Below are 24,790 nucleotides of genomic sequence, written 5' to 3'. Positions count from 1 at the left end.
AAAGAGAGGTGTTACTCACCTGCATAGCAGATTATGAACAGGTATTACTGCTTGAAGAGGGTGCGCTGAAATAGTGAAGCAAAACGTTCAGATTGCACAGACAGGCGGCAGTCCATACACTTTTATCAGATGCCACCAACACTTCCAGCCCTTAACTTTGGAGATGCTCTTGAAGAAATAATCCCGGACTTTGTTCTGGTTGGACTTCTGTGCCTTGATGGTTTTGTAGGCGTCCCTGATGGATGGAGGCTGTAGCTGAGATCACGGTGTTAGTTTTCCAGGCTGTGGGTCATCTTGGAAAGCTGCTCTAAGTGAAGAAACAAATGTCCTGCAAACCCATGGGGCTGAAGGTTGGGGAGTTGCCTCTTTGAGTGCTTCATACCTAGGTTTGAGCTGTAGCAGTGGCATGTGGTAGGAACAGCATCTTCAGCCATCGTTGAAGCCTACTCCCCATTGCATGCCCTGCATTGCTGGACGAGCGTGAACATGTTGTGCGCTGGCATGTGTGCATCACGTGAGCTGTTTGCCACGGGGAGAAGAGCACTGATGTACATCATAGCAGCATAACAAGCTGTGGTGGCAGCTGCGAGGTGCATAGGAGCCACATAAGCCCCGAGAGGAGATGTGACAGCATTGCCATGCTGCATCAGAGCTGGTATTCACCCATAACATTTCATTTTATCCAGGCTTTATTTCCATAGTAATTTTCCTCTGTGCTGATGCTGCCAAAACTGACTGTATTTCAAGCAGCCATGTTGCATACCGCGCCTGCACAATGGCCAAACGTTTCAGTATTTTTTTATTTTATGCTGAATACAAATGAGTCCTGCCTGGTTTTAACCATTTCTGCTCACTGAGCAGCCTCTTTGCTACCAGCTGCTCCATGGCGTTCATCTATCTTTCCCTGCTGGCACCAGCGGCTGGTAAACTTGTACATTGAAGAAGTGAAAGTTTCTGTAGTCTTTATTCCTGAAGTTGGAAAACAAATGTCTGAACATGCATATTCCACCAAAAAAACAACAGAAGAGACACATTATTGCAAATGCAGGAGCTTGAGTGGCCTTGCTGTCTTGCTTGGAAGCCAGCAGCTTTCTTTTTATTTTATTAGTATAATACAACTCCAGAAGTTTTCTTCTGCCGTGGAGAACCCACTCGGCCCATTTTGTGTAGCAGCACATCAGCCATTAGGACAAATTCTTGAGAAACTCTGGAAAAATGTGACCTGGCAGAGCGGCTGCAATATCAGTAAATGCTGTTGGCTGTGGTTTTTATCGCTAGGTTTAGTGTCTTTTGGAGAACGATGGTACTTTTGAAAAGAGACAAGCCAGAGAGAGGAATAAACAACTCAGGATGCCACATAAAAGGCAGTTTGTGATGGGACCTGAAGCCTGCAGAGACTGTGGGTCTAGAGAGCCCCTTGGATGGGCTCCCTGGTGGGTTCGTCTCTGCCTCCTCCAGCCAGGCACAACCCAATAGCTGATATGGAGAAGTTAGGAAAGAGGTCAAAATTGGTAATGAGAGGTCTTAATTATGAATCTTAGGAAAACAAAGCAAAACAAAAAAACCAAAAAACCAAACAGGTTACAAAATATTACCATGTAGCAGTGCTGACTGGATGCAAAGTAATGCATGCATTGTCTTTTTTGAACTTATTGGCTTCCTTCAACTGAAGCATCTCTCCCAGGCTGGTGTAGCTTTCATCTTCTGGCCTAAAGAAAAAAGTGGGGGGAAATGTTTCCTGAAACTTGCCACTTGGGCAGTACCTGTCATGCTGAGAAGGGTAAGAAGCAATAATTCTCAAGTAACTTTTAGGCAAGTGTAGCTCTAGGCCAAGCCACCTTTGCATTTGCAGAGTTCTTTTTGCAGGGCCAGTACTTGCTGGCAGAGATCTCGGTTGTCGCCTCTTTCTTCTGCTTTTCCCTCACCTCCGATGAAGGATAGTCTGTTCATCCATGCTTGCAGGCCGTGCCAAAGCCTCTCTGTCTGCTCCTTCCCTTGTAGCCGACAGGAGTTTTATGTGTTGCGTCCTACTGATGGCCATCGTGGGAAGTTCACTGTTGGAGCTCAGCAAGTGGCTGTCCATGGAGATGATCAAAGCAGATGTGAAACTTCTTATCTACTTTTGCCAGAGATAAACCATGATAAATTACCACCGTCGCCTGTCCTGGGAACTGCTGCTGTGGATTTATCCAGCATACTTCTGGTTTTGGTGCTTAGTCTTCCTTCCTCACTTTGGAGCTGGTACTGTTTTTTCTCCATTGGGTTCATGTGTCTGATGGCTTGTGCTACAAAAAGAGCTTCATCACACACCCGTGGAAGTCTAAAGGTGTGAGACCGACGCGTTGGCAGCCCAGTGCCCGGATCCTGCCAGCTGGCTGCCTGTGGGAGAGTCAAGGATAGCTTTGCCAACGTGTGCAGAGGGCACGCAGCCGTGACTTAGCAAGTGAGATGTTCAGGCTGTCCCCACCTGGGATGAGTCACTGGGAACACCGGCTCTGGGTTGTTGGCTGCCTGGGTGAGGTTGTGCTCTGTTCACGGCCAGTATTTCTGCATTAACTGCCTGATAGCTGGAGCGGTTGGAGGTTCCTCTTGCCTTCCTGTTGGTGGATGCCCAGGAGAGCCGTAGAGCTAGCCAGGGATGGATTAAGAAGTACTTTATGAATCGATCCCTGAAAAATATCAACACGGCTGGAAATTAGCTCAGCAGTCCTCTCCTGCTAGAAGTATTTGAAAGTTGTGGTTTGCACCAAAATAGTACATGTTTGACTTGACTGAGGTTTTTTTCCAAACCAATTATCTTGAGCCTAGAAGGAATTAAGATGTACGTGCCTGACAGTGGAGGAAAGTAATGGTGTGGTGTTGCAGCATGTATGTATTTTTGTTGGAAGTCTAAGACTGGTATATGGCGATCATTTAGCTTCTGTTCTCATCTCTCGCTGGTATAAACTTGAACTGAGTATCTTAAATTGAAATGCATTTTTATGGTGTTTCCTGATGTCAAGAGAACTGCAAGGTGTAAATTTATTGTTGCACTCATATATAGGATTTTGTGTGCCTGCACTCAGCTGTGATTCATGAAAGCTGGGCAGAGTCTGGGAGGTTTAATTTGATCTTATTTAAAAACACACTCAATTACATACTTACAGCTTACCCCAATAGCTCTGATATTTTGGGAGCTTATATTAAATCCTGCAGTGAAAACTCACTCCTTCCCAAAGTCTGTGGCCAAACTGCAGAGTTGCTGGGTTTGCGACGTGCCAGCGATGCCCTGGGGAGCAGATCCCACTGCAGCAGAGGCACTTGCTCCCGGTGCTGGCAGATCTTTGCCTGGAGGGATATAGTTCTCCTGAAAATGAGCTTCTCTTACTGCCTTGGCCCTTTCTCTGCCTTGCAGCTCAAGCACATTAAAGGGATTAATTATTGGGACGTATCTAGTGGGTACCATGTTGTGCACCTGTGGTGGGAAGGACTGGGTATTTTAATTTAGCTGTGATGACTTGTGCAAGTTTTTTTTATGTGAATGATTAATTTTGCAAGTAGAAAAAGGCATTTGGATGACTCCTGTGCTCCATGCAAGACTCAAAAGCTACATAAGGCGATGCACCCTCAACTTCTCCATGATAAGTCCTGTGGTCTGTAGGTATCTGGTGGTCTGTGCTAGTTCTGATGGTATTAGAGCTACTCCTGCGACTCAGCACCAGCCTGGGCACGGGGCATCAGTGGCTGCTCCCATCATGGCTGGAGAAAGGTTTGCCTCAGCCCCTCGGTGACAGGATGATGCTTCCCACTCCTGTAAAGCATTTTCGTACGTGCAGATAAAAAGGTCTGGTGTGTATTTGCTTGAATTCTGTTATCCTGGTGCTGGTACACCTGTATCCTTTTGTAAGGAAATCTGGTGTGTGCTTGGAAAAGGTAAGGCTGCCTGATCCATCTATTAATGAGCAAGTCCTTCTTAAAAACTATTTTGGTTTGCAAATTTTCAGGAGCTGAACAAACTTTGCTTAGTGATGTCTACCAGGAATTGCTTTTAAACTCTTTATCCTTTTTTTCTTACCACTTGGTCCCAGAAGTACCTCTGCACTTTGTAGCAGTGATTACAATTTGGCAGGATTTGGGGATGAATAGATGATGCGAGTCTGATGTCAGAGATGTGCTTTGTATTATTGTTGTCAAAGATTTAACCACATGTTGGGATATGTGTGAAAATAGTGATATTCATATAATTGCATAGAGAACCAAATTACTTCTGCTGTTTCCTAATTTTAGGGTGCTTGATTTCACACTTCAATATTTTTAACATATTTTGAGTGTAGAGAAACCTTTCCAGGTGGGTATCTATGTTTTAATAGCTCAACAATGGGCTACTCGAGCAAGTTTCATAACTAATTGCCCATGTTTTGTGGAGCAAAATCTCAAATGCTTGAGTGAAGGCATTGGAGGGAAGTGTTAAATATATAGTATTAGAAGCTGATATTTAGCCAATGCCTGCTAATAGTTCTCCAGACAAATGTCACACAGCAGAGGTTTGTTATTGCGGTGTGTAAGGAATGGGCTTCCCAATGCTGGGCTTACGGGCTCGAGCAAGCAGCAGTGCTTCATGCAGGTGTTCATCTCCCGCTGTCTCTGCAAGTCCTTAGAGATGTTCTGGAGATGTTCAGAGTGTCCTTTATGTTTTAGCTGAGATGTATCACAATTGTGTATTATTTGGTAGAGTCCGGAATAAGTCCAGCATCCATAATGTAGGTGGTAACAAGGCGAGGGAGACAGAGGCATGTGAAGATGGAAGATGGTTGCGGGATGTGAACAAATTGTTAACAAGAAAATGGATTATCTTACAAAAGCTTTTATTCTCTGCCGCAACAGGGATGAGAAGAACCAGTCCATCATCGTGAGTGGTGAGTCAGGTGCTGGAAAGACTGTCTCTGCCAAATATGCCATGCGCTTCTTTGCAACCGTTGGTGGTTCTGCCAGCGACACCAACATTGAAGCCAAAGTCCTTGCATCGAGCCCAATTATGGAGGTAAAAGCTGCATGATTTCCTTTGTCCTGCTTGCAGTGATCACTGTGTCTCTCCGGAAGTCATGAAAACAGTGAGAGCCATAGGGGCTTGTGAGCCAGACCTGATTTGCAGCCTCACATCAGCAGTGAGCTGGGCTGAAAATGCAGAAATACACTGACAGCCTCCATTTAGCCCACCCCAATTGCTCCTGTATTTAATGGTCTTGAAGCTGAGCCTGTGCATCCCCAACACAGCTCCAGGAGCTGGGCTTTGACCAGGGCTCTCGAGCAGAGAGCCCGAGCGGTGCTGCTGGCACCTTTAGTGTTTTATCATCTTCATCTTCCTCCTCCTTTTGCCACTACACGGTACCTCCTAATCTTCTTTAATTGTATAGGCATGAAATAGAAAGGGATTACTTAATCTGTTTGAGGTATTTCAATGCAGTTTTATTTTTGTTATTTTTCTGTTGCTATCAATCATATGGGGAATAACAAGTCCCATCATAGGGAAATCCCTGATCTGAAGGAAAAAATTTCCTTTTATAAATATAAAAGAAAGGGAAAAAGCAGCTTAGTTTTGGTGCATTGTGGCCAGATGGTGAAAATAAATGTCTCTGTGCCTAAATCCCATTTTCCAAACACATTTTGGAGTCAGAATGTCTTAATTTGTAAAATATCCAAGTCAGCATGAAGACAAGATTTGGGCTTTTCCAAAGTCAGTTAAGCACTTTGGACGTGTGTGACTTTCTCTTAAAGGCAGGAGCTAGCAGGGCAGCTGTAGTTGAGCCCAGCGTTGTTCTGTGCTTATCCTTAGGCTTGGCTTAACCTGCAGGGATGCTTCCTACTGCAGCGCATCGTAGCCAAATTGTCTAATAGACATGGAGGTGGTGGCTGATCCAGGGTGAAAACCAGCCTGAGAGACAGCACGCGTGGTCTAGCATCATGCTGCCTGATGTGGAGTGCAAGCTGGAATGGTAAAACAAGTGATGGTGCAGACGAGTAGCAAGAAAAAACACGCAGGTGTATGGCTGGCAGAGGACACTCAATGATCTGCCGCAGTGTGGGCTTCATGCTGTTTTACTTCTTTCCTTACCCATCTCCTGTGCCTCTGTGAAATGTAGCTGCAATACCTGGGAACACTTAAAAGCATCCAAGGAAAAATTCATAGTGCACACTGTTCTCCTATATGACCCCATAATTTTATTGCTCTAATTTTCTTGCCTGTGTTCAGTTCTGGATGTAATTTCTAAGTGCTGGGGCTGGGGAACCTGTCTGTCTTTACTGGAAATTAATGAGAACGTTGCCCATGCAAAAAACCATAAAAGAGAATTGCCTGGTTTGCAAAAAACCCAAAGTTAAAGTGTGAAGATGGAGTAGAGGGATGTGTGTGTTGTGAAATAGTCCTTAGCGCTGAGGTGTGCTCCGTTTGATGGCGTGGGATGTATGTATGTCCCTGCTGAGAGATGGGGCAGGTATCTCCGCTTTATAGACAAGGAATCAAAGCACATGAGATAAGATGATGATGGTATTCTGGATGTTCAATTTGGCATGCAAAATATCTAGTAGTAGTGTTTGTTGTAGCAGTTTGTACTCCTTATTTCCCTGGGAAATGGGCATTGGGCTCTGGGCAGAAATGAAGTGTGTGCGCTCTTCCTCTGCCCTGCTGCTTTTATGTATGGTCTGGGATGTGTGCTGGAGGGTTGGAGGTGGGAAGTGGGGGCTGTGGGGGTTCTGGGAGCACCGTAAGTGATGGGGAAGGGGGAGCTGTGATAAAGGGGTAAATAAATGGGCTTTGGGGGAAGGAGGTGCATTAGCTAGCAGAGGAGTTGGGTTGGTGGTGGAGGGATAGGGCAGGGAGCAGGCAGGGCTTGCTCTGGGTGTGATGCTGAGGCCATTGTGCCTGGGACCCCTCAACCCTTGATGGAGAGGTGGAGCAGCCGAGGGGGCAGGCAGCAAGGAGCAGCTTTGCATGTGCAACAGCCTCTTTGGTGTAGGCAGCACTGTACTGCACAGAGTAATTCCCTGGGGAGTCCACTACATGCAACTGGAGGCATCAGGTCCCATGATTAAAAGTTTTGGATGATGTCGATGTGATGCTACAGGTAATACTGTGATTTTTGCTAAGCGTGCATGCTTGGCATGTTCCCCAAGAGCTGTGCTGTAGGTAGAGGCAGTCTGCAAGGAGAGCCTGGGAAAGGCAGCCAGCCTTTGAGAGGTGCCTGAGAGCTCTTTCCTGTACGTGTCCATTCCCTTCCATCACTTCTCCTGTGCTTGCTTGAGGCTCGTGATCTCAGGACTGGGGAATGGTGGTAGAAAATAAAGCTGGTGTAGCCATGAAGTGGAATATTGTCTTTCTCTGGTCCTCTTGCATCACCATGAGTTGCTCCTTTGGCTGCTCAATGGATTCTCATCTTTTCAGTGCTGCACCCCTGATTGTTGCACATGGGCTGGATTCCCTCCTTTCCCTTCTGCCACTGTGTGTGGCAGCGTTACTTGCCCGGGAGGTGACAAGTGGGTGCTGGAGAGGCACAGAGGGGCTCTGGCCATGTCACTAAAACTATGGACCAAAGCCCAAACATCTGGAGACAGGTTGCAGCTGGTTCCCTCCCTCTCACAGGGCTTCATTGCCCATGTCCACTCCAGGAAAGCTGCCAATGTTGACTTGTGAACAAAGGCGGAGGCATCCTGTAAGGCAAAACAGGAGTGCTGTGGCTGTTGGGATGTAGATGATCTAATCACTGTACAAATACTCATTGCTGTTCATGTGCGTTTTTCTTCCATAAAAATTCCGGAGACACCACGTTTTCAGTGAAGAGTCCTCCCCAAAGTCACATTGTTGCTCTGCCTTCTGTATTTGCGAAGGGGTTTCCTTCAAATCCTCCCATGACTGTTTATGTAACACTGATTACAAATTTAAATGCTTAAAAAAAATTTTAAAAATAAATGAAAAATTAATGCTTAATTTTGTTTTATGCAGGCAATTGGAAATGCTAGAACAACAAGGAATGACAACAGCAGTCGCTTTGGGAAATACATTCAGATCGGCTTTGATAAAAGATACCACATCATTGGTGCCAACATGAGGACATATCTGTTGGAAAAATCACGAGTTGTATTCCAGGTGAGGAGTTGTGCTTTTTTCCTTCTTTTTTTTTTTTTTTTTTTTTTTTTTTTTTGCTTTTGGATGCTGTACTCTGGGAATTTAACAGTCTGGGCCTTTTCTATGGATTAAAAAAATAGCTTTAAAAGTAGCTTTTCTAGAGGACACTGCTTCTAGACATGTCCTTCAGGCTCAGTATTTTGCAGTTGTTCTCGATGATACCAACCTAATGAAACTCATTCTGGAGGAATATGTACCTGGGAGGCTTGTTAGTTGGCCTCTGGTTGTTCCCTCCATCTGTCCAAGGCTGGAGCCATGAGGAGGGACCACTACTTCTGGCCTGGCTGCTAGGCAGGGATGGAAAGCCTTTCTCTGGGCAACTGCTGAGATTTTTGCTGAACCTTATTAAAAGCCAGGAAGAATAAATCTCAGGCAACAGTCTTCAGTTTTGAAGATGGAGGAGAGGCAGGAGAAGGGCTGAGGAGGCTGATGGCTCTGCCACAGCACATCCTATGGGTTTCTTCTGCAGGGCTCGGGACAAGCTTTCTTGGTTTGTGCTGTTTCCTTTGCAGGATGGGCAATGTATATTGGTCAGGACAAGGCTTGACACCTCCTTTTTCCCAGGTGGCAAAAGGTCCCTGTCTTCTTGGTGACACTGAGAGAGTCCTGGTGGTGGGAAGCAGGGGATGGGGTCAGGGTGGCCCTGGGCTCAGCGAGCGCTGGGCTGAGGGTGGGAGCACTCCTGTAACCTCTTTGTGTCTCCGGTAACTTGGCGTTTTCCCTGTAGGCAGAGGACGAGCGCAACTACCACATCTTCTATCAGCTTTGTGCCTCAGCGAGTCTTCCAGAATTCAAAGACCTTGGACTAAGTAAGTACTTCTACCTCCCTGTGCACTGGTAGCTGTTGCATAGGTGTGATGGCAACAGGAAAACATGGTGGGGTTAGAAATGCAGGTCATTGGTGAGGTTATGTGTGCCTGTTCAGTGGGAGGAGGTAAAGGGAGATGAGCTTGCAGGGCTGCTTCTCCCCAGCGGTGCACAGGTTTCCTCATGCCATCTCCAGGGATGTGGCACCTTGGATGAGACGCCAGCCCTTGTTGCCTCCGCTGGGCAGCAGCTTGCTGAATGAAGTGCGTGAAGTTTGTGATGCGCCGGTCAGTGCTGTTAGGCTCCTGCAAGCACTGCTGGTGGGTAGGAGCTGTTGCTAGAGGTTAGCCGTGGTGGAAGCCTGTGTATGTTGTAGAAATTCCCTGCAGAACCACAGTGAACCACGTGCTGTGGTAGATGCCAGCTGATGCAGGGAGATGGTGTGTTAACATTGTACGAAACTTGCATAAAGATCTGTCTTTTTAAGTGAAGTGTGAGTATGGCTTGATCTGGCCAGGGTCTTGGCAGGAGCAGTTGTTTCCTTTGAATCCATTATATTTTTTCAATGGTTAACTCCTGGGATATAGCCGAACTTGTTCTTTTTTTCCCAGGATTTGCAGCAAAACCTTTGTAAGACACCTGAATAAGACACTTTTCACTTGCAGCAGGGGGTGCAGAGATGTGGTGTAATTAATTTTTCATCTTGAATATTTGCTGTTGCTTAAAAAGAGAAGTGAGGCTTAAAACATGCTTTTAAGTATTTAAAATGGGGAGCAAGGCAGGTTGTGATCCCAACGCAGAACATTTTGCTGCTGCAGAGTTGCACAGAGATTTCCATCGTGGCTACAGAGAAGTGGTAGATGGAGAGAGAGGCTTTCAGTTTCTGGGTAATTCTGGACTTGTTTTAATGACTTTTTACATCACTGTCAGCACATTGGTCACACTTACCGAGTGCTGGTGCTGAAATGGAAGCACTCCTGTTCTTGTCCTGTTGTCACCAGTAAGCCTCGGTGCATTACGCAACTGTAGTCCATACTCTGCCCAGTGACACCAAACCACACAACCCCATCAGCGAGTTTGCTAAGGCATAAGATAACTTTTGAGACCGTCTAGGTGTAACCATAATGTTGGTCCCAGTACATCTGGGTGGGAGGTGAAGGCTTTGCATGATTCACTGTGCACCAGCCATAGTGTGAAACCTGGCTCTGTAGGTCAAGGCTTGTGATGGACCTGGGACTCCTTTCGGTTTCTAAGGGTCCCAAAATGATGTTCCTCTGAAGGTGACTTCCCAGCTACTGTCAAAGAGCCTGTGTTTGGTCCTGTTGCATGTTTGCATGACGTCAGAGCACATCTCTGAGCACTTACAAGAGTTTCTGCAGTGGGGTTACATGCTTCATTTTTGCAAAGATACCCTGAGTAATGCGGTTGTCCACTGGCATCTTAACATTCAGAAATAAATTATTTCAAGCCAGTGTGGGAGACAAGTTGATATTGGAGAGCTGCAGCTGTGAAACCACCTTTCCCTTCTTGGGAACATGTGGATCAGAGGAAGTTATTAGTCTTGTTCAACACAGCTCTCTAAAAGCATCGTCTGTATTTGTGGTGACTGGTAATAGTGAAGGCTGAGAGTTCCGGGCTCTCCTGGTGCATCACCCAGGACATCTTTATTCTGTTGTCACTGTGGCTCTCAACTTCAGTGTCTCAAGGGACACTGCTTAATGGCAACAGCTGGCGGCATAGGAGGTGGTGGGTGCCAGGGCTGTTAGCCCACAGGGAAGCCTTCTTGGGTCATTTCTAATCAAAATTTGATGTTGTCAGTGTGTGTCAGTCTCCAGCTGCGCTCTTCCGTGGTGTTTGTGCATTTGATGTATCACAGCATGCGCAGGTATCCATACAGCCTGCTGCTTGTGCATTTGGGTAAAATGCAACAACGGAAAAAGAAATGATTCTTTCTAAAGTTCAAGGTGTGTGTCTTTGGTGTTTCCTGCACTGTCACCTTGCAACAGCTTAAAAATATCTCCCTGAAATGTTTTTGTACCTGGCAGATGCAGCGCTGCTCATGTGCTTGGCAGGGATGGGATGGCTTCTGGGGATGGGGACGTGGGTGCCGTGAGCTGCTTTTGTTGGGGTGAACCAGGCTCTGCCCTGACCTGTTGAATTACCAGTGCTGGGCAATTTTCTTCGAGTGCAGACGTGTGCCATTCACTTATTTTTCTTTCTTTTGAGGGTTCTTTTTCAATACCAACTTTGCATCAGATTTACTAGCCTGTATTTCAAGATAACTAGAGAAACCCCAAATTTATTTACTCACGTGAGATGTATCTTAACCTACCTGTCAACCTTATCTTCCCAAGGCTTATACAAAACAAGGGGTATCTTGATGTGAAAATCCACCTTTTATTAGACAGAGTAGAATGTATATTTTTCCATATCAAAAGTAGGAGCTGTTGTTTCTTCTTTGGGTCTTGCACATGCAAAGAATTGTTAACTCTCTTTTATATTGCAGAATGCTGGAAAACAAAGAGTCTCTAAACTTAGTTGAGCCCAGCAGGGCAAACCAGTAAGTGTTGGCTCTTCAGCTGGGGCGATCCTGAAGGCTTGATTTTAAACTAGAAAGTAAATATTTGACTTAAAATGCAGGAGTTTGTGTGCAACGCAGTGCCTTTCGAAGTGTGGTGTCTTAACTTGATGCCTGGGCAATGGTGCAAAGCAGGAATATGTTTTATTTGTTTACAGTGAATCAAAGGGTTTCTGTGGTTATTAAAATCATTGCACGCATACTGAAATGTAAGTATTGGAGTCAGTTATACCAGAGATGACTTGAGGCAGAAACAGATCCCAGTGTGGATGGTTAAAATTGGAGGCTGATGTCCTGGTCCCATCAACTACTGCCAGCCCTGGATGCATTTTGCAGGGTGACATGCAGCGACATCAAGTTGTTAATGTGATGTGCTCCATCACGAGCTGGGTGAGCTCCTGTTGTGCTGGGGCGACCAGGGTGGACACTGGCTCTCTGACCCCAATCAGCATTTTGTGCCCCTTGTTGCCAATGCTCCAGCAACGAGCAGGGTTACTGAAACTTCTAGGTCCCAGGGCTTTGTATGCCAAAAAGAATTAGATGTTTTTCCTGTAAGAAGGTTGTCCTGAAAGTACAGCTAATGCAAAAGCCTGTGGGAGGGCTGGGAAGGGATGAGGACCTTCTGATGGCAAAGTGAGTCAAAGAAAGTACAGATTGCATGATTTTAAAGGTTACCAGCAGGCTGACGTGGAACGCACAGTAGGCTGTATTTCTCATTATTTTCATGATACTTGGGTAATATGTGTGTGAGCGTTAATGATCTTTCTGAGCTTTTCTTGGCAAGTCACTCCTGCCTGGTTTGAAATGAGCTGAAGCTGGTGCTGAGAACTGATTCTGGGTGGGATGGGGAGGCTGTCCACCTCCTGGGCTCCCCCAGCCCTCCCTGGGGCAAAGTCTGCTCCGGCTCTGCCAGGACTCAGCCTGGCAGCCTTGGGCACATACCTTAATGGTTTTGACCTCAAATAACCCATTGTTTTAAGGAGGGGCAATTGCATGTGAAGCTTTTTAAAGTGGATGTAAGTCCTGCGATCTCTTCTTGTTGTGTCTGCATTTGAAATGCCTCTTGGTCTCCATAGGATTTAACTTTGCGTTGTCCTGAAATAACTTTGCTAAAGCACAGATGCTTAAATGGTGTAATGCTGGCACCATGAGCATTTCTCCATTCCCTTTGCTCCGTGGATTTAAGGCGTTATGTGGGAAGGGTGTTAAAATGTCTGAATTGGTCACAGGTATATAAAACAGGATAGAAAAAATTGAAAGTAGTAACCTCAGTATTTGAAGTAATATGCACCTGTGCAATAGAGCAGTTATTTGAATCCCAAATATAACACAGCTCTGCCCTGGTTGAACTTGCTTTGCATGGGGAAGGGGTTTAATCCCTGCAAGAAATAGTTACAGTCATAGTTATCGGGGTTATACTTCATTTCTAAGTAAACTATGGTTGAAAGGAGAGGGGTGCTTTTGGGGGATGGGCAGGGTGGGGGACAGGGACCATCCTAGTGCATGCTCTGGAAAGTTGCTGCTTGCTGATGCATTTCTTCTGTTTTTTTTCTCTCCTAGCATGTGCCGAAGACTTTTTCTACACTTCTCAGGGAGGTGACACGTCTATCAATGGCGTAGATGATGCTGATGACTTTGAGAAAACCAGGCATGCCTTCACCCTGCTTGGTAAGGGCTTGCTCTGCTTGGAGCCTTCCCAGCAGAAGTCTCTTGCAAACGTTTTCAGCCTGAATTATATGACCCTCCTGTAACACTAAGAGGTATAAATCCATGTTCCTATTGACCTAGTTGGCTTTACCTTGTTCTTTAGTATGAGCTGCAGCAGTGTCTCTCACAGCTATCTGCAAAGCAGCAGTGAAATAGAGGAGGACACTGAATTTAAGCAAAACCTAAATAAACCATTCTGGAGTCAAAGGTGTGCTGCAGCTTTGACTTGCTATTTTTTACCCTATTTACAAGCAGGAAAACTGCTATTACTTTGCAGTTCAAGCTGTATTTACGTTGAGGGTGATGTCACTTCTCGGACCATCACGGTATTGTACCAAGTAGCTGATTCCTGGGAATAATGAGCTGAGTACATCCCTGCTGTGCAGAGTCCACGTTTGCATGGCCAGCTGCAAAATCTACTGCTGCAATAACCACCCGTTCATGCTGTTGAGCAGTGCTGTAGTGTGCCTGCAGCAGTGACTGTTTGAAAGGAAAAACAATTTTTGCAGGTGAAAACTTTCCCAGTTTATTAATATTTATCTGAAATCAAGTTTTAAAATTCCGTTAAGTGTCGGTGCCTCTCCAGTGCATTTCATTTGTTGGGAGAGGAGCTCATGATGTTCACAGCCAGCTGTGAAATCCCCCCCAGCAGCTGTATCGCAGCCACTGTGCTGTGCCGGCAGTGAGCATGGGGATTCATTTCAAGTGTTATGACTGCAAGTGTTTCCCCCAGATTTGTCCTCTTTGTGTTTTAGGTGGGCTCGGTCTCTTTTTCTTCAGGGTGACAGCGGGGTCTTTCTTTACCCTCCTCTTGTCTGGCTGCTGTGACTTCTAACTGTTAACTACTTAAAAAACAAACAAAAAATTATTCCACTGGTTGCTCCAAACTTGCCCACAGGACTGTAATCCCCAGGGAACTGTCTCCCCATCCCCTTGTAACGTGTAGTCTCTCTTTGGTCCCCTTCTCTGCCTCCCCAAGCAGACCCGCTGTCTCCTTGCTGGTCCCTGCGGAGCACTGTGCAAGCATCTTCCCCTGCTGCCAATTTGATGATGTTTTCCTGCTCTTCACATGGTTCCTCTGGCCCTGCATTTCCTCATTTTCCTTCAGCGTTTCCCAGCTCTGTCTGCTTCTGTTTAGGGCCTGGTGAAATTGCTGCTACAGTTTCTAGTCTTACCTTTTTATGTGTAACAAGGAGAAGTCAGATTTATCTGCAAATCCCCACGCTAGCCAGGCTTAACTCCAATTAAGAGTGCCAAGTAACAGCAGAGCATTGCTCCTTTTAGTAACCTTGAAACATTTCTCACTGTGCTGATAACAGAAAAGTCCCGAGAGAGAGAAAGGGAAGCTCTTGATAATTCAAAAACCAGCAGGTGATGGCTGAGACCTTGGGTGGATAATTAGGACACCAGCACTGAACACAAAAGGGACACAGAAGCCCAGTTGGGACGTGAAAATGCAAGATACGGCAAGAAAGCTGTGTGCAAGCTGCCGCTGAGCAAAGCTCCTGCTGGGAATGCCTGCAAAAGCCTGCCAGAAAAATATATAAAGCAATAACATCTTACACCCCCAGTGAAGACCCAAAATGCGTAGCTCCTGTTGAGACACTGAGGACCATAAGACAGAGCTCCACATCACCTCCCTGGTGACTTGCTGTATCCAGCTGTAGTACCAGTCTGGAGGCGTTGTGCATCATGTGCACACCTTTAATTTTCTCTTCTGTTTGTGGGATACCGGCAATAAGTTGTAATTTCTGTGCTTCAGTTGTCAGCAAGATCTCACTGTTTGACTACTATCTCAGAGAAGCGACTCCTTGTTCTATAAAAGCCTCAGAGCCCTTATAGCTTTGATCCCGTTTGATCGTTATGGAGTAGCATCATTGGTTTCGTGCGCGTGCACAATACTATTAAACCCATCTGTGATAGAATTGCTTTGATAAAACCATTAGGGGTAAAGAAATAACATAAGAAGCTCCTCTTGCAGTATCCACTGTCATTTTTGAGTGATGACTTTTCTGAGAGTTTATGATGAGTTTATTGTGAGAGGTGTGATAACTCTGAAAACCAACAGCCTGGGAAGGAAATCAAGCGCCACGAACTTTTTCAAATAAAATGAAAATTGCAGTTTGTTTTCTGTTGAGACAATCAAATATCAATTGTTCCCATAGGAGTGAAGGAGTCTCATCAGACAACCATTTTTAGGATAATTGCTGCCATTCTGCACCTAGGGAACTTGGAAATCCAAGCGGAAAGAGATGGTGATGCCTGTAGCGTATCGGTAAGTCACTAGCAAGAGTGGGGCACGTGGGGGAGCTTTGTATGCTCATAAATTGGGCCATGCCGGATGTGTTGAGCTTCGCAGCAGTATTCTTTGGTAGAAAGCCCTTTTCCTCCTGGTTTTCTTTGCTTTTTTCAAAAACACATCATGATTTTCTGGTTGCTTTGTTTTTCCTGGAAGACTGCATTATTTCTCCTCTTTAGCCAGCCTGTAAGCTAGGTGATTCCAAGGTCTCTTACGACCTTAAGTCCCGACCCATCTTTAACTCTTCTGCTTTCTTAAAAGACTTGGTGCACAGAATATTGGGGGAACTGTGACTCCCACCAGCAGAAGGTGTGATGCTCTACAACTGCTTTGCTACAGGCAAAGCCATGAGGCTGCTGCTTGTAATGTGGCCATCCAGTATCCAAAGGAGCACTGCACAGTTAATTAGCAAGAATAAGTAAGACTAAAGATGCCTTAGTGGTCGTTTTTCTGTGTTTGTTTAGGGAGGGAAAAAAGGGATTATATGCAAAATACTGTCCTGTCAATTATCATTGCATCCCAGACTGGGTCGTTTGTTCCTAATCAAAGTATTAAAATGGGTTCTGCAGACACTTTTAGTGGTACCTTTGAGATAATGTGGTGTGCAATTAGTTAGGTGCTGGGGGTAATTTGCTTGATATTTGGCAACATGAATATGTGAAAGTGGTGTGCTCCGACAGTGTTGAGTTCTGTAATGGAGTTCATTTGTTTAATTACCTTCAGATGTAATTGCATGGTATTACATCAATTCTGTTATGACTTTGAAACCATGGTCAAAAAGGTATCATAGCAATAAAGCATCCTAGATGTCCTTTAAAATGCATTTTTCTCTCTGTCCCCAAACCTGTCCAGCATCCGTACCTGCATGTATATAACTGGAAACAATTTACTTCCTTTCGATGTGTATTATCACACTGAGGAAAGGGAAATTGATTTCTCATTGTCCAGAAGGCAGTGCCTGCTATCTTAGCATAATAGAGACTCAGAACTGCCTTGTCTTAGTCTGAGGGGGTAAAAATACAATGCACTAGAGAAAATGAAGTTCACATTTCATTTTATTGATTATGCAAAACACAAGCCCTTCTGGTAATGCACATTTTGCAAGTTTATTATTCAAAATGGAGTTAGTTTGTAAAAGGCATGGTGTAATGGCATGCCCTAAGCTTTAACTTAAGGCTTAAGCAAGGTTGCTCTGAAGGAGCGTGTAGTTGCAGCTCAAGGAGGAGTAAAGTGGAGAATGCTCTTTCCCATTAGCAGTCACTATGGAAATGCGCTGTTTATGAACGTCGAGACCTTAAGGCTAGCCAGAGCAGAGCAAGGGTGTACCACTGTTCAGAGCTCCACGTGAGCAGTTTCATCCATGTCCATGAAGACTAGTGCAAATGGATGAGTGCTCATTGCTTTTCTGTTTCCTATCAACCACAGAGAAACACGGTATTTCCCTAGATAGTTACGAAATGCTGTTAATTTCTTGCACTGATCTGGGAACTCGGTGTTAAAACTCCCATTTTGGAGTGTCACCAACTTGCTAACTTTGCTTCTCGTTACCCCCAGAGTGAGGACGAGCACTTGAACAACTTCTGCGGCTTGCTGGGAGTGGAGCACAGCCAGATGCAGCACTGGCTTTGCCATCGCAAGCTCGTCACCACGTCCGAGACCTACGTGAAGAGCATGTCTGTGCAGCAAGTGGTGAATGCCAGGAATGCCCTGGCCAAGCACATCTATGCCCGGCTCTTCAACTGGATCGTGCAGCATATCAACAAGGCCCTGCACACCACCGTCAAGCAGCACTCCTTCATCGGTGTGCTCGATATCTATGGGTAGGCACGCTTTCTGCTTTTAAGGCTGTTTAAGTAGTCTTTTCTGATTTGTCTCGCCCTTCTGATAATGCGTGCTTGACCTTGACTTGTGGCAGGTGATGGGAATAATAGAAGGGGATCCATGAAACTGCAGTCATGTGTGGTTTGCAGTTTTGATTTTCCTCTAAATTATGCAACCCCGAAACGGTGTGTACAGATGTGTTTGAGTGCTGGTTTTGGGGATTTACCTCCCATGCTGTTCCTGTTTGAGATTTCTGTCCCCTGTGCTATTTAAAGCATCAAGCTTAAAGATGAGCTGGGGTAAAGGTGCCAATGTGGAGGCTAAAGACTGCGCTTGGCTCTGCCTGGTGTTGCTGTGGGCTGTAAAGAAACTACTTTGGTTCTTCAGCTGTGAAACTGCTGCTGCAGGGCCCTTGTGCAGTGAGAACTTTCGGAGGACTTTGGGAAGCTGCAGCAGTGGTCTAAGGTGCAAAAAGTTCTGCTATAACTGAGGGCAAGGCTCGCAGCCTGCAACTTCAGGCTAAGAGTTGTAGCCGCTCCAGGAGCTGGTCCCTGTGCAGTCGCTGTTCTTGCTCAGTCCCAAAATCTCATGTAATGGCAGACTCCTCGTAAGGTCTGTTAGATCTAGGTAAACCTGAAGTTCAGAATGAAATCCTGCCAAAGCAGTTCTGGGTCAGCTGCAGAAAGCTTTTATGGCTATAATACCTACACAGTTACTGGAACTGGATCTTGTGTATAAAACCTCCCATGGAGTTTCTACAGCTGCTGGTGTTTGGGATATTGATTTTAACACCTGCTGGACAGCCATGGCAGCAGAAAGTGTGCCAGAAAGTGCCGGAGCATCGGCGTAGCCTACTACCTGCTCATCTCTCTCAGCAACTGCTGGCATACAGAAGGTTTGCAGGAACACTTGTGTCAAGTATGATAAGAATACAGTCCTCTGTGGTTTGGGATTTCAATGGGATGACCTGAGGTGGTGAGGGTGGTGTCAGAGGTTTGCAAGTGTCTGTCTTAGGTAGATAGCACAGGACGTGGAGGATCTTAAAACATCAGTTGTTTCCCCTCATTCTCCCTAAAAATAGAGATTTCTGTGGGCTGGGATATGATAAAGTTTTGAGATGGAGCTGCATGGATGATAGTGGGTCAATGCAGGAAATTGGATGTCTGAATTAGAAAATCAGACACGGTCTTTCAGAAATCTGAAAAAAAGGAGTCTTGAGGATAACACTTGTGAAAGATTAAGTTGGGCTTGAAAACCTGTTAGTGTGGAAGAAATACGTCCCTCAGCTGCAGGTCTCCTGTGCATCATGTCCAGCACGTGGGCCAGCAGATGCTTTTACAGCACTGGTGTCACCGCGGGGTACAGAAGGATTTTTTTTTTCCATGGGGACCTGCAGGTCCTGTCGAAAGAGGTGGGTTTACAGGTGAAGGATGTCCATGCTCCAGGCCATAATGCTTGTGTGTGAGTCTGGTCTCCTAAAGAGACCATAAATCCCTTTCAGAAGTGGGTGGTGCTGTCTAAATGCTGAGTAATTAACAAGGCAGGGACCTGGGGTGCTGACAACCTAACTCTCTGCAGTCCTTGAAAGTGGTTTGGTTCCCCAAACTCAGGTTATTTGGGAGTTTTAATGCGTTCTGCCAAATATTGGAAATTTTTTTCCCCAAAATGTCTGTTGTTTTTCCTTTTCCTCTAGGAGAGGAGTTAAGCTAGAAAGGCAGGGAGCCTGCAAGCAGCCTTCACCACATGTCCCTGACATGCTGAGAGCATCTCTGTCCTGGTGCTCCTGGGGGAGGACTGTCCCCATGGGTGGGATTTCTAGGGACAGGGTCCAAACCAAGGGTGCAGAGGCTGTGGGGTTTGTGTCCTAATTCTTTAATGCTCGACTCCACATCCTTAATTCTCTGCTGACACCGGGGTGAGAGGGTGCAGCATTAAAAGCCTTTATGTATTTATTGCAAGTGCGTCATTTACTATAGTAGCAATACTGCAATCCCTCTGAAGAGTGGATTCATGTGGCATTCCTGGACTTGGCGGGGATGGCTTGTTTTTCCTCTGTTTGCCATGTGAAGGGAAGTGTGAACACCCAGGTGGCCAGCTGTATGCTGGACTTACTTATGAACTTTAAATATTTCAGTATAAACCCTGGTGCTGCAGTGGATTTAGGAGATATCAGTCACACAGCAGAATAGGGAACAGGAGAAAAGCCAAAATGCAGAATTTAGCCCCCAACATCTGCTCATGAGAGCTGTCCCCAAGCTGGGATGTGCTTTTCCGGGTGCCACAGTGATGGGTTGGAGCGGTGGATATGCTTATCTTTTGCACCAAGATATAGTGCACTAAAATGAATAGAAACTGAGTGGCCATTGGTTTGCTTTTTGCATTAGGATGTCATCTTAATGCAGGCACTTTGTGCGGGTAGGACCTCCTGGCGAGGGCATACGTGGAGCTGGCGACTAAACTGCTCTGTCAATTAGCAAATTGTGCTGGCAGGGTCCCCTTAATTAGCGACTTCATGAAATCTCCCTTGGAGCTGGTGTTCTACAGCTGCTCTGCCCCCGTCTGGCATTCACTGAGAGGGTTCATAAATCACATCTGGTGTCTCTGAAGTGGAAAAAGAGTTTCCACTCCGATATCTTTTCCCCTTATACCCCCGCTCTTGTGTTTTTTCCACCTAGCTCAACGTGCCTCTCCATCTCTGTTTTAATTAAATCTTTTCTTGCCCTGTTGCTCTGATCATGAACCTGCAGGAGTTGGTATTTTCAAGCAGTCCTGGGGAAGTCGCATCCCTTCAGTTGCAAGAGCTGAAGGCACCGATCTGCTCGGTGCGATGGCTGTGCAACCAAGATCAAGCACATTGGGAGTTCTTCAAGGACACGTTCACCACTGAGGCTCTGGCCACGTGTTTAATATAAACATTCATTGGTCCCAGACACCAGATTTAGTTGCAATAAGGATTGTGAAGCTCTGTTCCTGGGATGGGGATGCGTTGAACATCCTCTGCTTGGCACAGGCTGCACTGACGCCAGGGGCAATGCCAGCTCCTGGACAGACAAGGGGAAGTGGTCCTGGGTTTTCTTGAGTGCTGTGGGGCTGATATAAGCACAAAAGTGGCTCCTTTCTCCCATTCCCCCCTTCTCCTTTTGCATTTTTGCATTGCCTTTCCTCAAGGACTCGGGCGTTTTGTACGGTGAGGGCATTACCACCTGGCAATACCTGGGGAATAACTGCATCACATAGATGACAGCCAGGTAGTCCTCAGAAAGTACCAGAAATACTGATTTTTATTTTTTTGGGGGGTGGTGGAAGAGGAAAAAAAAAAAAAGGGGCTTCATTTGTTCAGTACTTTAAGACTGTTCTGCCAGCTCCTACAGCACCTATTACGGGAGCAATTATTTCACCATGCATTTATCATTACAGCAGCTTATTCGTTAAGCACAGGGAGCCTTGCCACTTCTCCCCTTAGTTTAATCCTTACAGTCATGTGTCAAAGACTTTTTTCCTCCTCCTTCCAACTGTGCCTTAAAAATAGAAATATAAATAACATAATTCCCTATGGTAGCTGAAAAATGTCTTTTTTTTAAGAGCAAACCCAGCTCCCTGTGCCTGTCCCTGGGCATCGCGTACTTCAGCCCTGACCGCCCCAGCAGCTCCGCTGACTTTCTGCTGCCTGCTTGCCTGTAGTTTGTGTTATTAAAACTGCATATTCTTTCTTTTCTAATTGTGACTAGAAGACAGTTTTGAGCTTGGTTTGGAGTTGGCTGATGGTCTGTGGAGGGGTGGGATGATGTTTCTGTGAGGGGAGCTTTGGAAGCCCCGGTGAAGAGGGGAATCACCAAGACCAACACCAAACTCCCTCTAAGAAATGTGTTGGAATTGGAGCTGAAAGCACCATTTCTCCCTCTGCCTTCCAGAAGTCACTTGCTCACATGTATCTAATTTTTGTGCTATCAGGGATGCAATACAGAGGCTATAATGATGAATTTAATACCTTCTTTTTCTGCTCTATTGAATTGCATTAAAATTACCATGTTGAGTCTTTTAAGACAGCAGCTACTGTTTCTCCATCACCTTTGCAGCGAATATATTTGGACTTAATATTTCATAATATTTTTCCCTGAGAGAGGGTGTTACATTTCTCATCTCAGACAGCACTACTGCCTGATGGGCAGGAAGCTACAGTCGTACCGAATATCTCATTTGTGAGTAGCAGAAGAGACCTATTGAATCCCTTGGGTGGTGGCAAGGAAAGATAGACGTTTCGGGGAATGAGGAATAAAGAGTAGATCTGGGATAGGAGGAACGCAAAGAGATGGTTGAATAACTGGTGTTCCCTGTCACGCAGATGACGCTGTTGCAGAGACAAGTTGATTTTGAGACTAAGCAATGCTTAATACTGATTTATTCATTGCTTTGCAGGTTTGAAACTTTTGAAGTGAATAGCTTTGAACAGTTCTGTATCAACTATGCCAACGAAAAGCTCCAGCAGCAGTTCAACTTGGTAAGGTCAGCTTGGAAGCGTTCCATAAAACTTAACACAAAACATATCAAGGCTGGATTACTGTATGTCTGGTTTCTGCTTAATTGCACTTACCTGCAGCCTGGCCAGATCGCATGGCCAGCATGAATGTCGTCCTTGGGATACCATCTCTCCTGGGCAATGATTGTGCATTGCAATTGCACTAAATATTCATATCAAGTTGAAAATACTGCTTGATTGATTTATAAGCTTGGTACTGGAAACAGGTTTGCAAATGGTTTATGCAAAGTTTCATTGATGGTTTTGGGTAAGTAGGTAGTTTGCCAATTTTTGTTTTTCATAGTGTCAGTCCTAAACCAAAACCTGGATAGTCTCGTGCCGAGTCCTGATTTCCACTGTGAGATAAAGCATGGGTGGAAACCTGCCCATTAAATGTGGCTTAAATGTCTGCAACGAAAACTCTGTATTAAGTAGCAGGATGGGACGCACTCCCCATTTTTCACTTGGACATGCCTCACAAAAACTTGAGATTCTTCTGTTTTATTAAATACAAGCGCTTACCTGCGCTGGAAATGAAACCAGTAAGGGGTTGTTTTCTGTTTTTGTTGTAAGCAGGGAAAAAAATCACTATTAGTTTCAGGATACAAGGGAAAACTTGTTAAATTTGAGCAGCTAATTACTGTGGAGTAGTTTGGCACTTTGAAACTGTATCATATGCATGGACGTGAACACTTGCAGTATATCTCATGCATCAGATCACCGCTGCTAAAAATGAAAAGTAAATTATGGATTGTATTTGCACTATTCATATCTTACTTGGTACATCCAACTATCACTTCTGAAGCTTATAAATTCAAACTCTGAGATGACATGTTTGAAGAGATTTTAAAAAGCTATCTTTGAAGAAAAAAGTGCGTTTGAAAAATCATTTTTTTAATATGCTTAGAGTATCTCAGAAATAGCCAGAGACAATTTATCTGCTAGAGCAGAGGTCTGAGATATAAGCCATTCAAAGATTTTTTTTTTATTTTTTTTTTTTTTTTTAAATAACAATCTGCAATAGAAGTGTTCCTGAGTCAGTTAGATACTGCTGCTGATATCCTTTCTAGGACGTTGGGTGCTCTCTGTGAAGCTCTGCTCACAGATGGGGTCACATGCGCTCAGCCCTGGCTGGGCTCCCAGCTTGTGAACCTGCTGCAGCTCACTAGTTTAATCAGCAGAGCACTAAAGGAGAGAGGGATTTTTCTTAGCCCAAGAGATATATATGTCATTGTCATTTCAATATATGGCTTCCACCTAGATGTAGTGACAGCTTCAGTCATTTTCTAGTGAAAGTCATTTAAAGCCTTTTTTCTTTTTCCTACCCCATGGTTTCCTAGTGTAAAGCTTTTATTTTCCTTGCCAGAAGCTAGATTGTGTAAATGGTAGAGGCTGTACAAAGCTGTACGTGAGGACACCTAAAGCTTCTATGGCTTCTGGATGTACTGATGGAATATTTTATTCCAGTGGGGACAAGTGGGTGAACGGGGAAGGGGCTGGTGCTCTGCTGGCTGGGATCATGGTCAGTAACTCTGTTGTTTTTCCACTCTCAGCACGTGTTTAAGCTGGAACAAGAAGAGTACATGAAGGAGGGAATCCCTTGGACTCTCATAGACTTCTACGATAACCAGCCCTGCATAGACCTTATAGAGGCAAAACTTGGTATCTTGGACTTACTGGATGAAGAGTGCAAGGTAAAGAGGATCATCCACCTTTTTGCTGGCATTTTTATTTTTATAAAAGGTTAAAGAATGGGCTTTAACCTGTGGTAGCTTGCAAGAGGGTAAACATCTCCTTTCACATGCATTGCCAGGTGCTCATAGCTAGGGTAGGCTGTTGGCATTTGCTTTGCTTTGCTTTAGGACTATCCAGAGCCTCCTTGGCAGATGTTTGCTACCAACCTGGGTACCTGATCTCACCATGTGTTGCCAGAGCTCATGCTTCTGGCCTTGCTGCACTTAGGAATAGCCTTTGCGTGCGACTTTTTCTTCAGTGTTACCCAAGAGCTGGAGTTCCTCCCTGCCTCAAGCCTTACTTTGTGCCAAGGGAAACCTGGGTTGTCTTGTGATAGCTATTTGGGGTAAAGTCAATTGCATTTAGTGTACAGACTTCAGATGCTTATTATGTTGGGAGAGTAGTTTGCTATCTTTTACTCTCTCTCTGATACCAGCCTAAATTACATCTTGCTTAAAAGTTGAGAAGAAGGGCCAGAATCACAAACCTTCATGAGAATCCATAAGAAAGGTTGCACTCCTTATTCAGTCATGAATTATCAAATATATTTAGAAACAAGAAATGCAAGATGGAAGAGCCTCTTGGGAGGCTGGGACGCCTGTTTTGAAGGTCTTTGGTGTTAAGAGTAAGTGGAAAGTCCGGAGTCTTTAGGTATGGTCATCTCAACAGGAGAGCTCAGTGTGATGCCTTGATGAAAAGGGCTCCTACATTGGGCAGAGCAGCTCGTATCGCTTCAGTTCTGGTGTCTGCACAGCAATGATGGTGAGGGAAATACTGGAGAGAGTGTTATCAGATCAGGGCTATAAAACATTGTGATACTGAGGATAAAGAAACTTGAGCGCTGCACATGAGTGGTTGTAAGTGATAGTCAGTGGGAGGGTTTTCAGACCCTCTGACACACACACAACCCCCTCCCACCCCCAGCATGCAATAGCTAGAAGTTGAAGTTAGACAGATTCAACCATGAAATAAGCCTTTTTAATGCTGAGAACAGCCCGGTGGAAGGGGGTGGTGACTGCCTTGCTGATGGATGTGGCTGCCTTGTGGAGCCTCAGGCTGGTTTTGCTGTGGTGTGATCAACAAGTTGTCTTTGGGAAGAGTTTCTATCAAGACTTGGATATACTCTGTGCCAGGAAATGTCTTATTGACTGTAGAAGGGCTTTGAGGGTT

The 24,790-nt window shown here is 45.2% G+C and overlaps 1 protein-coding gene across 1 annotated transcript in view; it reads left to right on the top strand.

Moving 5' to 3' along the window:
* MYO5B (myosin VB) overlaps nt 1–24,790 on the top strand; it is a 122,954-nt gene that overhangs the window by 22,435 nt on the left and 75,729 nt on the right. The window contains exons 6-13 of the mRNA XM_010583079.1: nt 4,864–5,020; nt 7,976–8,119; nt 8,886–8,967; nt 13,104–13,211; nt 15,416–15,525; nt 17,104–17,369; nt 21,787–21,868; nt 23,440–23,580. Coding sequence (XP_010581381.1) covers nt 4,864–5,020; nt 7,976–8,119; nt 8,886–8,967; nt 13,104–13,211; nt 15,416–15,525; nt 17,104–17,369; nt 21,787–21,868; nt 23,440–23,580 — 1,090 coding nt within the window. The remainder of the gene's footprint in view (nt 1–4,863; nt 5,021–7,975; nt 8,120–8,885; nt 8,968–13,103; nt 13,212–15,415; nt 15,526–17,103; nt 17,370–21,786; nt 21,869–23,439; nt 23,581–24,790) is intronic.

Source organism: Haliaeetus leucocephalus, unplaced genomic scaffold (genome assembly GCF_000737465.1).
Source record: "Haliaeetus leucocephalus isolate CR32 unplaced genomic scaffold, Haliaeetus_leucocephalus-4.0 Scaffold866, whole genome shotgun sequence".
Classification (NCBI taxonomy): domain Eukaryota; kingdom Metazoa; phylum Chordata; class Aves; order Accipitriformes; family Accipitridae; genus Haliaeetus; species Haliaeetus leucocephalus.
This window is presented reverse-complemented; position numbering and strand designations above follow the sequence as displayed.